This window comes from Penaeus japonicus, unplaced genomic scaffold, assembly GCF_977035675.1.
Source record: "Penaeus japonicus unplaced genomic scaffold, GWHDUDI00000001_assembly GWHDUDI00000042, whole genome shotgun sequence".
Lineage (NCBI taxonomy): Eukaryota > Metazoa > Arthropoda > Malacostraca > Decapoda > Penaeidae > Penaeus > Penaeus japonicus.
In genome coordinates this window covers 20,969,070-20,984,069 of record NW_028234444.1, presented here as the reverse complement: position 1 = coordinate 20,984,069, position 15,000 = coordinate 20,969,070, and the positions used below count along the sequence as shown (strand labels likewise).

The 15,000-nt window shown below is 33.3% G+C and overlaps 1 protein-coding gene across 1 annotated transcript in view; it reads right to left on the bottom strand.

Annotated features, from left to right (window-relative positions):
• The window catches only part of LOC147466722 (uncharacterized), a 49,697-nt gene that overhangs the window by 6,673 nt on the left and 28,024 nt on the right, over positions 1–15,000 (bottom strand). Inside the window, exons 3-5 of the mRNA XM_086534989.1 lie at positions 14,260–14,330; positions 5,322–5,521; positions 2,770–2,802 (exon numbers count right to left, since the gene is read on the bottom strand). Coding sequence (XP_086391115.1) covers positions 2,770–2,802; positions 5,322–5,521; positions 14,260–14,330 — 304 coding nt within the window. The remainder of the gene's footprint in view (positions 1–2,769; positions 2,803–5,321; positions 5,522–14,259; positions 14,331–15,000) is intronic.

Genomic DNA, 15,000 nt, shown 5'->3' with positions numbered 1-15,000 from the left:
TGCTTTTACTCTCCTGCTTTTACTCTCCTGCTATTACTCTCCTGTTTTTACTCTCCTGTTTTTACTCTTCTGCTTTTACTCTCCTGCTATTACTCTCCTGCTTTTACTCTCCTGTTTTTACTCTTCTGCTTTTACTCTCCTGCTTTTACTCTCCTGCTATTACTCTCCTGTTTTTACTCTCCTGTTTTTACTCTTCTGCTTTTACTCTCCTGCTATTACTCTCCTGCTTTTACTCTCCTGTTTTTACTCTTCTGCTTTTACTCTCCTGTTTTTACTCTCCTGCTATTACTCTCCTGCTATTACTCTCCTGTTTTTTACCTCGTCTCTTTACGTTCTCCTCTTTTACTCTCCTGCTTTTACTCTCCTGCTATTACTCTCCTGTTTTTACTCTCCTGTTTTTACTCTTCTGCTTTTACTCTCCTGCTATTACTCTCCTGCTTTTACTCTCCTGTTTTTACTCTTCTGCTTTTACTCTCCTGCTATTACTCTCCTGTTTTACTCTCCTCCTTCTTTATCTACTCTTCTGCTTTACACTCTCCCTGCTATACTCTCCTTGGCCAATTTAATACTCCTGACCCCCCTTTTGATTACCTTCCTCCTGCGTTTACTCTCCTGCTTTTGTACTCCTCCTGCGTTTACTCTCCTCCGTTTACTCTCCTGCGTTTACTCGCCTGCTTATTACCCTCCTGCGATACTCTCACTCTTTCTTTACTTCCTCTCTGCTTTTACCTCTCCTGCTATTACTCTCCCTAAATACTCTCCCACTTTTACTCTCCTGCTTTTACTCTCCTCTTTCACCTCCTGCTTTACTAACTCTCTCTGCTAATACTCTTCCTGCTTTTACTCCTCCTGCTATTACTCCCTCCTGCTAATACTCACCCTGCTTTTAATACTCCTCCCTGCTTGTTACTCTCCTGCTTTACTTCTCCTGCTTTACTTAACTCCCTCCTGCTTTTTACTCCTCCTGCTTTTACTCTCCTCTTTTACTCTCCTCTATTACACTCTCCTGCTTATTACTCTCCTGCTTTTTACTCTCCCTGCTTTTACTCTCCTGCTTTTACTCTCACTACTTATTACTAACTCCTGCTGCTAATACTCTCCAGCGAATACTCTCCTGCCTTTACTCTCTCCTTCTATACTCTCCACAGCTAATACTCTCCTGCTTTTAAAACTCTCCTGCTTTTAACCTACCTCCCTACTATTACTCTCACTGCTTATTATTATTCTCCTGCTATCTACTCCACCCTGCGAATTACTCTCCTGCTTTTACTCTCCTGCTATTACTCTCCTGCTTTTACTCTCCTGCTTTTACTCTCCTGCTATTACTCTCCTGCTTTTACTCTCCTGCTTTTACTCTCCTGCTATTACTCTCCTGCTTTTACTCTCCTGCTTTTACTCTCCTGCTTTACTCTCCTGCTTTTACTCTCCTGCTTTACTCTCCTGCTTTACTCTCCGTAATACTCTCCTGCTTTTACTCTCCTGCTTTTACTCTCCTGCTTTTACTCTCCTGCTAATACTCTCCAGCTAATACTCTCCTGCTTTTACTCTCCTGCTTTTCCTCTCCTGCTTTTACTCTCCTGCTATTACTCTCCTGCTTTTACTCTCCTGCTTTTACTCTCCTGCTATTACTCTCCTGCTTTTACTCTCCTGCTTTTACTCTCCTGCTTTTACTCTCCTGCTAATACTCTCCTGCTTTTACTCTCCTGCTTTTACTCTCCTGCTTTTACTCTCCTGCTAATACTCTCCTGCTAATACTCTCCTGCTTTTACTCTCCTGCTTTTACTTTCCTGCTATTACTCTCCTGCTATTACTCTCCTGCTATTTCTTTCCTACTATTACTCTCCTGCTATTACTCTCCTGCTATTTCTTTCCTGCTATTACTCTCCTGCTATTACTCTCCTGCTATTACTCTCCTGCTATTACTCTCCTGCTATTACTCTCCTGCTATTTCTTTCCTGCTATTACTCCTGCTATTTCTTTCCTGCTATTACTCTCCTGCTATTACTCTCCTGCTATTACTTTCCTGCTATTACTCTCCTGCTTTTACTCTCCCGCTATTACTCTCCTGCTTTAACTCTCCTGCTATTACTCTCCTGCTATTAAACTTAATCTCCCTATACTTTCCCTGCTTTAAATAAAAAAACTCTTCCTGTCTTTATGACTCTCTCTCTACTGCGTTAAAAAACTCTCCCTCCTGCGTTAAACTCCCCTACTATTACTCATTACTCCCTGCTATGAACTCTCCTGCTATTCCGATTCCTCTCCTGCCTATTCTCTCCTGTATTACTTCCTTACTCCCTCTCCTGCTTTAACTCTCCTTCTTTAAACTCTCACACTGCTATTATACTCTCCTGCTTTTAAAACTCCTCAATCTCTACCCCTCCTGCTTTACTCTCCTGCTATTACTCTCCTGCTATTACTCTCCTGCTTTAACTCTCCTGCTTTAACTCTCCTGCTATTACTCTCCTGCTTTTACTCTCCTGCTATTACTCTCCTGCTATTACTCTCCTGCTATTCCTCTCCTGCTATTACTCTCCTGCTATTACTCTCCTGCTATTACTCTCCCTCTTCCTCATTACTCTCTGCTTTTACTTTCCCTGCTATTGCACTCCTCTCCTTCCTGCTTTTAATCACCATGCCTTTTTTACCTCCTCTTTTACTTTCGCTGCTATGGCTCTGCCTGCTTGGACACTCCTTCCTTTCTCCTCTGCTTTTACTTTCGCTGCCTCTTGCTCTCCTTCTTTTACTTTCCTGCTATTACTCTCCCACTCCTCTCCCTTGCTTTTACTCCTCCTGCTTTTACTCTCCTCTAGCTTTTACTCCTCCGTGCTTTAACTCTCCTTCTCCTGCTATTACTCTCCTGCTTTTACTTTCCTGCTTTTACTCTCCTGCTTTTACTCTCCTGCTATTACTCTCCTGCTTTTATTCTCCTGCTATTACTCTCCTGCTTTTTTTCTCCTGCTTTAACTCTCCTGCTTTAACTTTCCTGCTTTTACTCTCCTGCTTTTATTCTCCTGCTTTAACTCTCCTGCTTTTACTCTCCTGCTTTTACTCTCCTGCTTTTATTCTCCTGCTATTACTCTCCTGCTTTAACTCTCCTGCTTTTACTTTCCTGCTTTTACTCTCCTGCTTTTACTTTCCTGCTTTAACTCTCCTGCTTTAACTCTCCTGCTTTTACTTTCCTGCTTTTACTCTCCTGCTTTTACTCTCCTGCTTTTACTCTCCTGCTTTTACTCTCCTGCTTTTACTCTCCTGCTTTTACTCTCCTGCTTTTACTCTCCTGCTATTACTCTCCTGTTTTTACTCTCCTGCTTTAACTCTCCTGCTTTTACTTTCCTGCTTTTACTCTCCTGCTTTTACTTTCCTGCTTTAACTCTCTTGCTTTAACTCTCCTGCTTTTACTTTCCTGCTTTTACTCTCCTGCTTTTACTCTCCTGCTTTTACTCTCCTGCTTTTACTCTCCTGCTTTTACTCTCCTGCTATTACTCTCCTGCTTTTACTCTCCTGCTTTTACTCTCCTGCTATTACTCTCCTGCTTTTACTCTCCTGCTTTTACTCTCCTGCTTTTACTCTCCTGCTTTTACTCTCCTGCTATTACTCTCCTGCTATTACTCTCCTGCTTTTACTCTCCTGCTTTTACTCTCCTGCTATTACTCTCCTGTTACTACTCTCCTGCTATTGTTACTCGCTTTGGAGTTCGTGCGAGGCGAGAAAGTGGGCGATGGTGATGACAACAACAACAAACAATCATCATGAATCGAAAACGCATGATGGAAGTCCCAATACAAGGTACAAAGAAGCAGTTGGGTATATAAAGACATTAATATCTATTTATCTACAGAATTTCTTTCTCTCTCGTTCTTTATATATCAATCTCTCTCTCTCTCTCTCTCTCTCTCTCTCTCTCTCTCTCTCTCTCTCTCTGTCTCTCTCTCTCTCTCTCTTTCTTTCTCTCTCTTTCTTTCTCTCTCTCTCTCTCTCGCCCTCTCTCCCCTCTCTCTCTCTCTCTCTTGCTCTCTCTCCTCCTCTCTCCCCTCTTCTCTCTCCCCTTCTCTCTCTCTCTCCCCTCTCTCTCTCACCCTCTCCCCTCCCCTCTCTCACTCTCTCTCTCTCTAATATAAATATATATATATATATATATATATATATATATATAAAATATAATATATATTTTGTGTGTGTACATATATATATATATAATATATATATAATATATATTTTATATATATATATATATATTATAATAAAATATATATAATATATATATACTATATATATATATAATATATATATAAATATATATATATAATATATTTATCTCTCCCTCTCTCTTTTGCTCTCTCTCTCTCTCTCTCCTCTCCTCTCTCCCCTTCTCTCTACCCTCTCTCTCTCTCTCTCCTCTCCTCTCTCTCCTCTCCTCCTCTTCTCTCCTCTCCCCTCTCTCCCCTTAATATATAATATAAATATATATATATATATATATATATATATATATATAAATATGGGTATATATACCATATATTATATATATATATATACATAATATATAATATATATATATATATATATATATATATAATATATATATATACATAAATATTTTATTCATTTATATATATATATATATATTTAGATATATAATATATATATATATATAATATAAATTTATATATATATATACAATATAATATATATATATATAGATATATATAATATATATATATATATATATATGTTGTGTGTGTGTGGTGTGTGTGTGGGTGTGTGTGTGTGTGTGTTGTGTGTGGTGGTTGTGTATTAGACATATATAATAATATATATATATATATAATAATATATATAAATATATTTATATATATATACACACCATATATGTATATTTATGCACACTACACATCACAAACACACACACATAATATATATATATATATATATATATCTATTATATATATATATATATATAGATATATATATATTATATAGTGTGTGGTTTGTGTGTTTGGTGAGTGAGTGAGATTGTAATGTTATACAAATCATATATCAAAATCATAACTCTATCTCAATCAATAACTATAAATATAATCTATATATATACTATATATCTACATACATAACAATCTAACTATAAAACTCTCTCTAACACTCTCTAACTATATAATATCCAAATAAATATACATAATACTCTGTGAGTGAGTGTTGTGTGAGGAGTGTATGTTGTGGTGTTAGAGTGCTGTGTGGGTGTGTGTTGTATGTAAAAATACACACACAATTAAGTTTGCCTCAGTAAGGTGTTGTTTCCCTTCCCCCGACCTCAAACTGACCGCGCGGACTGCATGGCCGAGGGCGTCCTGGAGCGCATCCTGAAGGAGGCCGGGGTCATGCTGCCTGAGCTCCTGTCACTCTCGCCGTCGTCCTTGGCCGATGGCTCCGTTGCTGACCCTCCGGCTCCTCCTCCCCCTCCTCCTCCTCCTGACATGAGGCCTGCTCCGGTAATCTGTAAGTCTCCGTTGGCATTTCCTTCCTCCTGTCCTCCTCCTCCTCCTCCTCCGCCATCATCCTGGAAGGTAAACAAAAAGTTAGTATTTATGTCTGAGAACCATTTGTGCGTGTTATTATATATATAGATATATATATAATAGTAATGATATTATATAAATATATATAATATATGATTTGATTATCTATTTAAATGATGTAGAGTATCATAAATATAAAACACACACACTCGCATATAACAAACGTATATATATTTCATATAGTATATATCTATATATAATATATATATATATAATATTTTTTATTATATATATTAAATATACTTATATATATATATAGATATATATACATATATACATTAGATAGATATATTATATATAATATATTTATATATTTAAATAGAATATATATATATATATACATATATACAATAGATATATTTATATATATATATATATATATATATATATAATATAGATATAATATAGTTATGTATATTTATAGATAGATATATATATATATAGATTGATTTATTATATATACATACTTAGTTATATATATATATAGAGTATGTTATATAGTTATATATAATATATTATATATTATATATATATATATATTGATAGATACAGATATAGCATACATATAGTATATATATATAGATAAAATATATATTTAATAATATATATATTGTTTTTATATAGATATAATTATAGATATATATAGAAGAAGAAAAGAAGTAGAGAAGTGAGAAGATGTATAGATTATATATATATTTATTATATATTATATATAATATAGATATATATAGATTATATTTTTTGAAAATATAATATAGACATATAGATTTGTATATATATTATGTTATCATATATTTATTATATTATATTGATAAGATACATATTTATAGATATAATATAGAGAATATATATATAATATATATATAATATTTAAATATAAACATTAATACCACAACACACACACAAACTCACACTCACACACACACACACACTCACACACACACCACACACATATAGATATAAATATAATATATAGATATTATAGATAGATAGATAGATATAGATATAGATATATAAATATAGAGAGATATAGTTAGACAGATAGAGAGTAGATAGATAGATTAATATATAATAACATTCATTTATAATATATATATAAGATATTTAGATTAATATTTATAATAACGCATTCCTACATATTATAGATATATATAGATATATATATCTTTAGATATAATATAGAGATATTTTAGTAATATATTTATATAATATTTATATTCACATTCCTTCATATATATATTTATATATAATATATATTTTTAGATCTATATTAATAGAGATAATTATATATATATATATGTATATATTCTATATACATTCTACAATGTTTATATAATATAAATTTAATAGATTATATATAAATATATATATATAATAGATATATATAATAGATAACATATATATATATATATATATATATATATATATATATAATATATAGTTTCATTCACGAACATATAAGTATATATTTATATAAGTTAATATATATATATTTCGACATAATGTTAGATAGATGAGATATAGATTTTATATATTTATATATTTATTTCTAATTTGTATTTTATTTTTGTTGTTTGTGGGGTGGTGGGGTTGGTTGTGGGGTTGTGGGGTGGGGGGTGGGTGTGAGTGTTTTTTTGTTATATTTTTTAGTTTTTTATAGTGGTGAGTGTTGTTTTTTGTTTTTTTTGTTTTGTGTGTTTTGTTGTTTTTTTGGTCGTTTGTTTTTTTGTTGTGGGTGATGTTTTTGTAGTGTTTTGTTGTTTAGTTTTTTTTTGTGTTTATAGTTTTAATTTTTATATGATTTTATCATATAATATAACAACATCTATAACAAAAAATCAATCTTGTTTAGTTATTTGTCAGATTATATAGTTATTTATACTTTTATATATTTATTTATTTATAATTTTATATATTTGATTACATTTATAGTTTGTTTATTTATATAAGATTGATATTTAGATATAGATTGATTTTAGATATTTTTATAATGAAGTTGGTATGTTGGTATTTATTATAGATAGATTTAAATATAGATTTATATAGATAGAGAAGTATTATATTAGTGTGATTTTTGTATTTTTTAGATTTGATATATTTATACTTCATTTTTATTTATTTATTAATATAATTTTTTTATTTAATGAGTGATACATTTCCTACATAGTTATATATATAGTTAGTATTAAGGATTAAAGAGTCATTTATGATCTATATATTTTAGTTTTAGATATATAATAATATTATATATTTATATAATATATATATAGATATATTTGTTGTGTGTGTGTGTGGTGTTTGGTGTTTTGTGTGTTGTGATCTTGTGGTTGTGGTATATTTATAGATAGATATATTATTATATAATATATATATATATATATACATATTATGTATTTTTATATATTATATATATATATTTTTATACTATAGATATATATATATATATAATATTTTAGATGATTTATAAATTATATGTACATATAGATAATACATAAATACACACACTACACTCACACACACTCACACACACCCACACAACTCATCACTCAAACAGCACACACACACACACACAGACACGACCACACACACACACACATATAAAATATATATATATAATATAATATATATATATAATATATATATATTATATATATATATATATAGATATAGATATATATAATAGATAGATTGATAGATAGATAATAGATAGATAGTAATAGATAATAAAGATAATATAGAATTTAAGTATATAGATATATATACATTCTTTTATATATATATATATATATATATATATATATAATATATATATAATAATATAATACATTCCCTACATATATATCATTATATATTATATATATATATACATTCCTACATATATAGATAGATATATATATATATATATATATATATATTAATAGTATATATATAATATACATATACATATATATATATATATACATATATGTATTATGATATATAATAATCTATAGATATATATTTATATAATAATATAATATAGATGTATATGTTGTGTGTGTTTGGTGTGTGTGTGTGTGTGTGAGTTGTGTATATATATATCTACTAATACTCTTATAAATATATATATAAACTATATATATATATAGAGAGAAGAGAGAGAGAGAGAGAAGAGAGAAAGAGATATTTGAGAGAAGAGTAGAGAGAGAGAGAGAGAAGAGAGATTTATCTAAATATTGTATAAATATATCTAATATATATAATATATATTTATATATTTAGAATATATAGTATATATACATATAGATATATTATAACCATATATACATATATATATATTTATATATATATATATATATATATATAATATTTAAATGTTATAGATATTTAATATAAATATATATATAGATATACATATATATATACATAAAACACAAACACAACACTCTATAACACACGACACACACCCACTCACATATATATAATATATATATATATAAGTATAGAAAAATTATATATAACATAAAAATATATATAATATATAATATATAATATATGTGTGTAAATATATATATCCATATATATATATATAACATAATAAATACATTAGATATATAGATATAATGATATATAATATTTTTTATATAAAATATCTATTGAGAATATATATATATATAACATATATACATATATACATATATACATATACAATAGATATATATTATAATATATCTCAAACCTATATCACTAATATATATAGATAACTATATAATTCTGTCTAGATTTATATATCTATCTATATATATATATATATAAATATATATAAATATATATATTTATATACAATGTATGTATATATATATATATATATATATATATATATATATATAAAAATATATATTATATATTAAATATATATATATAAATATATATAACTATATATATATATTTATATAATACATATATATATATATATATATATATATATAATATATATATATATAATATATATATATATATATATTTATGTACATATGTATACATATATATATATAAATATATAATATATATATATATATATATATATATATATATATATATATATATATATATATATATGTAAATATAATATATATATAACTATAATATATATATAAATGTATATTATATATATATATATATAAATAAATATACATATATATATAATATATATAATATATATATAATTAATATATATAAAAGTAAATATATATATATACATAAATAACATATATATATATATATATACATATAAATAACATAATATAATATGTATGTTATATGTAATAATTCATATATATATAAATAGCTATATAGTTATATAAATATATATATATATATATATATATATATATATAATATATATAATATAATATATAATATATATATATTATATATATATATTTTTTGCAATATATATATATATATAATATATAGTTGTGTGTGTGTGTGTGTGTGTGTTGTGTTTGTGTATTTATATAATATATATATAATAATATTATATATATATATATAATATATATATATATAATATATATATATATATATATATACAGATATACATACATACATATATATATATGTATATATCTATATATATATATATATAAATAAATATATATATATATATATTATATAATATATATATATAATATATATTATATATATATATCTCTATATATATATATGTAATATATATACACACTATATACACACCGTATACATATGCAAGCATTCATATTTGGCATTACTGCAATACCAATGTTTCTCTTTTATACTGTCACAATCATTTCTTATCAGAGGCGGAATGCTGACTCTTTACTCTGATATTAAACATTATTTATTATTTAAAATTAACATTAAAAATATTATTTACTCTGATATTAAGCCCTGACGCTTTCTGTAGTCTGGCATTTTGTGGCGTATGATCTGGCACTTTGTTTGGTCTCCCGTGACACTTACTGTAGTCTTTTCTCTTTATGAATGATTTTCTTTCTTTCTATATATCTGTATATCTATCTCTTTCTCTCTCTTTCTCTCCTTTTCTCTCTCTTTTTCTCTCTCTTCCTATCTCTTTCTATCTCTTTCTCTATCTTTCTTTCTCTCTCTTCCTCTCTTTTCCTATCTCTTTTTTCTATCTTCTCTCTCTCTCTCTGTCTGTCTCTCTCTCTCTCTCTCTCTGTCTGTCTGTCTCTCTCTCTCTCTCTCTCTCTCTTTCTCTCTCGCTTTCTCTCTCTCTCTCTCTCTCTCTCTCTCTCTCTCTCTCTCTCTCTCTCTCTCTCTCTCTCTCTCTCTTTCTCTCTCGCTTTCTCTCTCTCTCTCTCGCTTTCTCTCTCTCGCTCGCTCTCTCTCTCTCTCTCTCTCTTTTTCTCTCTCTCTCTCACTCACTCTCCCCCATTTCTTCTTTATTCCATATCCTCTCTACGTCTCGTCTTTACTACTTTTCTCCTCTCCTTTTGTCTTTCCCTTTCCCCTCTCTTCCCTTCCCCTCTCTTTCCCTTCTTCTCTCCTCTTCCCTTTTTCTCTCCTCTTCCCTTTTTCTCCTCTCTTTGCTTTGCTTCTTATACCCTTCCTCTGTCTCCCTTTCTTTTATTCTCTTCCTTTCTTATCTTTCTCTTCTCTTCTCTCTTCATTTCCTCTTACGCCTCCCCTTCTTTTATTCTCTTCCGTTCTCCTATTCTCTTCTCTTTCTTCTCTCTCTCCTTCTCTTATTCTCTTCCCATCCTCTCCTTTCTTCCCCTCCTTTCCTCTCTTCGCTTCGCTTCCTCTCCCCTTTCCCTCTTTTTCCTTTCTCTTCTTCTCCTCTCTCTCTCCTTCATCCATTCTCTTCTCTTCTTTTCTCTTCTCTTTCCTCTCCCCCCCCTCCTTCTTCTCTTCTCTTCTTCTCCTCTCTCTCTCCTTCATCCATTCTCCTCCCTTCTTTTCTCTTCTCTTTCCTCTCCCCTCCTTCTTCTCTTCTCTTCTCTTCCTCTCCTCTCTCTCCTTCTCTTATTTCCTTCTTTTCTCTTCTCTTTCCTCTCCCCTCCTTCTTCTCTTCTCTTCTCTTCCTCTCCTCTCTCTCCTTCTCTTATTTCCTTCTTTTCTCTTCTCTTTCCTCTCCCCCCCCCCTCCTTCTTCTCTTCTCTTCTTCTCCTCTCTCTCCTTCTCTTATTTCCTTCTTTTCTCTTCTCTTTCCTCTCCCCCCCCCCTCCTTCTTCTCTTCTCTTCTTCTCCTCTCTCTCCTTCTCTTATTTCCTTCTTTCTCTTCTCTTTCCTCTCCTCCCCCCCCCCCTCCTTCTTCTCTTCCCGTCTTCTCCTCTCGCTCCTTCTCTTTTTTCCTTCTTTTCTCTTCTTCCCCCCCCCCCTCCTTCTCTTCTCTTCTTCTCCTCTCTCTCTCCTTCTCCTATTTCCTTCTTTTCTCTTCTCTTTCCTCTCCCCCCCCCCTCCTTCTTCTCTTCTCTTCTACTCCTCTCTCTCCTTCTCTTATGTCCTTCTTTCTCTTCTCCCCCCCCCCTCCTTCTCTTCTCTTCTTCTCCTCTCTCTCTCCTTCTCCTATTTCCTTCTTTTCTCTTCTCTTTCCTCTCCCCCCCCCCTCCTTCTTCTCTTCTCTTCTTCTCCTCTCTCTCCTTCTCTTATTTCCTTCTTTTCTCTTCTCTTTCCTCTCTCCCCCCCCCCTCCTTCTTCTCTTCTCTTCTTCTCCTCTCTCTCCTTCTCTTATTTCCTTCTTTCTCTTCTCTTTCCTCTCCTCCCCCCCCCCCTCTTCTTCTCTTCTCTTCTTATTTCTCTCCTTCTCTTATTTCCTTCTTTTCTCTTCTCCCCCCCCCCCTCCTTCTCTTCTCTTCTTCTCCTCTCTCTCTCCTTCTCCTATTTCCTTCTTTTCTCTTCTCTTTCCTCTCCCCCCCCCCCTCCTTCTTCTCTTCTCTTCTTCTCCTCTCTCTCCTTCTCTTATTTCCTTCTTTTCTCTTCTTCCCCCCCCCTCCTTCTCTCTCTTCTTCTCTCCTCTCTCTCCCCCTCCTCTTTCCTTCTTTTCTCTTCTCTTTCCTCTCCCCCCCTCCTCCTTCTTCTCTCTCTTCTACTCCTCTCTCTCCTTCTCTTATTTCCTTCTTTTCTCTTCTTCCCCCCCCCCTCCTTCTCTTCTCTCTTCTCCTCTCTCTCCTTCTCTTATTTCCTTCTTTTCTCTTCTCTTTCCTCTCCCCCCCCCCTTTTTTTTTCTCTTCCTCTCCTCTCTCACTCCTCTTATTTCCTTCTTTTCTCTTCTCTTTCCTCTCCCCCCCCCTCCTTCTCTTCTCTTCTCCTCTCTCTCCTCGCTATTTCCTTCTTTTCTCTTCTCTTCCTCTCCCCCCCCCCCTCCTTCTTCTCTTCTCTTCTCTCCTCTCTCTCCTTCTCTTATTTCCTTCTTTTCTCTTCTCCCCCCCCCCTTCTTCTCTTCTCTTCTTCTCCTCTCTCTCCTTCTCTTTTTTCCTTCTTTTCTCTTCTCTTTCCTCCCCCCCCCCCCCTCCTTCTTCTCTTCTCTTCTTCTCCTCTCTCTCCTTCTCTTATTTCCTTCTTTTCTCTTCTTCCCCCCCCCCTCCTTCTCTTCTCTTCTTCTCCTCTCTCTCTCCTTCTCCTATTTCCTTCTTTTCTCTTCTCTTTCCTCTCCCCCCCCCCTCCTTCTTCTCTTCTCTTCTACTCCTCTCTCTCCTTCTCTTATTTCCTTCTTTTCTCTTCTTCCCCCCCCCCTCCTTCTCTTCTCTTCTTCTCCTCTCTCTCTCCTTCTCCTATTTCCTTCTTTTCTCTTCTCTTTCCTCTCCCCCCCCCCTCCTTCTTCTCTTCTCTTCTACTCCTCTCTCTCCTTCTCTTATTTCCTTCTTTTCTCTTCTTCCCCCCCCCCTCCTTCTCTTCTCTTCTTCTCCCTCTCTCTCCTTCTCCTATTTCCTTCTTTTCTCTTCTCTTCCTCCCCCCCCCCCCCTCCTTCTTCTCTTCTCTTCTACTCCTCTCTCTCCTTCTCTATTCCTCCTTCTTTCTCTTCTCTTTCCCCCCCCCTCCTTCTCTTCTCTTCTTCTCCTCTCTCTCTCCTTCTCCTATTTCCTTCTTTTCTCTTCTCTTTCCTCTCCCCCCCCCCTCCTTTCTTCTCTTCTCTTCTCCTTCCTCCCCTTCTCTTATTCTCTCCTTCTTTTTCTCTTTCCCCCCCCCCCCCCCTCCTTCTCTTCTCTTCTTCTCCTCTCTCTCTCCTTCTCCTATTTCCTTCTTTTCTCTTCTCTTCCTCTCCCCCCCCCCCTCCTTCTTCTCTTCTCTTCTTCTCCTCTCTCTCCTTCTCTTATTTCCTTCTTTTCTCTTCTTCCCCCCTCCTTCTTCTCTTCTCTTCTTCTCCTCTCTCTCCTTCTCTTATTTCCTTCTTTTCTCTTCTCTTTCCTCTCCCCCCCCCCCTCTTCTCTTCTCTTCTTCTCCTCTCTCTCCTTCTCTTATTTCCTTCTTTTCTCTTCTTCCCCCCTCCTTCTTCTCTTCTCTTCTTCTTCTCTCTCTCCTTCTCTTATTTCCTTCTTTTCTCTTCTCTTTCCTCCCCCCTCCTTCTTCTCTTCTCTTCTCTTCCTCTCTCTCTCCTTCATCCATTCTCCTCCCTTCTTTTCTCTTCTCTTTCCTCTCCCCCCCTCCTTCTTCTCCTCTCTCTCTCCTTCTTCTCTTCTTATCTCTTCCCGTCATCACTTACACCTTCGTGGTCCGAGTCAGCCTGGAGGCGTCCCTCCAAAACTCTACGGTTTCGCTCTCCAACATTCGGATCTGCGGATTGACAAGATAGTATTTGTTTATTCGTTTAATTGATTTGGTTGACTTGATATGATCATGTTTTGCAAATTAACTGATCTTATTATGAATTGTCTGTTGTTTGAACTTATATCGGAATATTATCCTTATCATTAACGTTAAATCACGCTGTTTTAAATCATAGTGCTTATACTTCTTTTGGATAATATTATCTTATATATATTACCCTTATGATAGAGATAATTAACATAATTAAGGAAAAAAGTCCTCCTATCCCCCCTCCCTCCTCCCTCTTCCCCGTCCCCCTTCCCTCCATTCCCCTACCCACCTCCCCCTCCTTGCCTCCCTCTATTCCCTCTCTCCCCCCCCCCTCCCTTTCCCCCTCTCTTCCTTTCTCCCTTCTCCCCTTTCTTTCCTTCCCTTTTCTATCCTCTCCCCTCCCTTTCCCCTTCTCTTCCTTTCTCCCTTCTCCCCTTTCTTCCCTTCCCTTTTCTATCCTCTCCCCCTCGCTTTCCCCTTCTCCCTTTTCTATCCTCTCCCCTCCCTTTCCCCTTCTCTTCCTTTCTCCCTTCTCCCTTTTCTTCCCTTCCCTTTTCTATCCTCTCCCCCTCCCTTTCTATCCCTTCTTCTGTTTCTTTTCTCCCCCTCTATTTCCCCTCGTCCTCCCTCCTCTTTTCATCCTTCA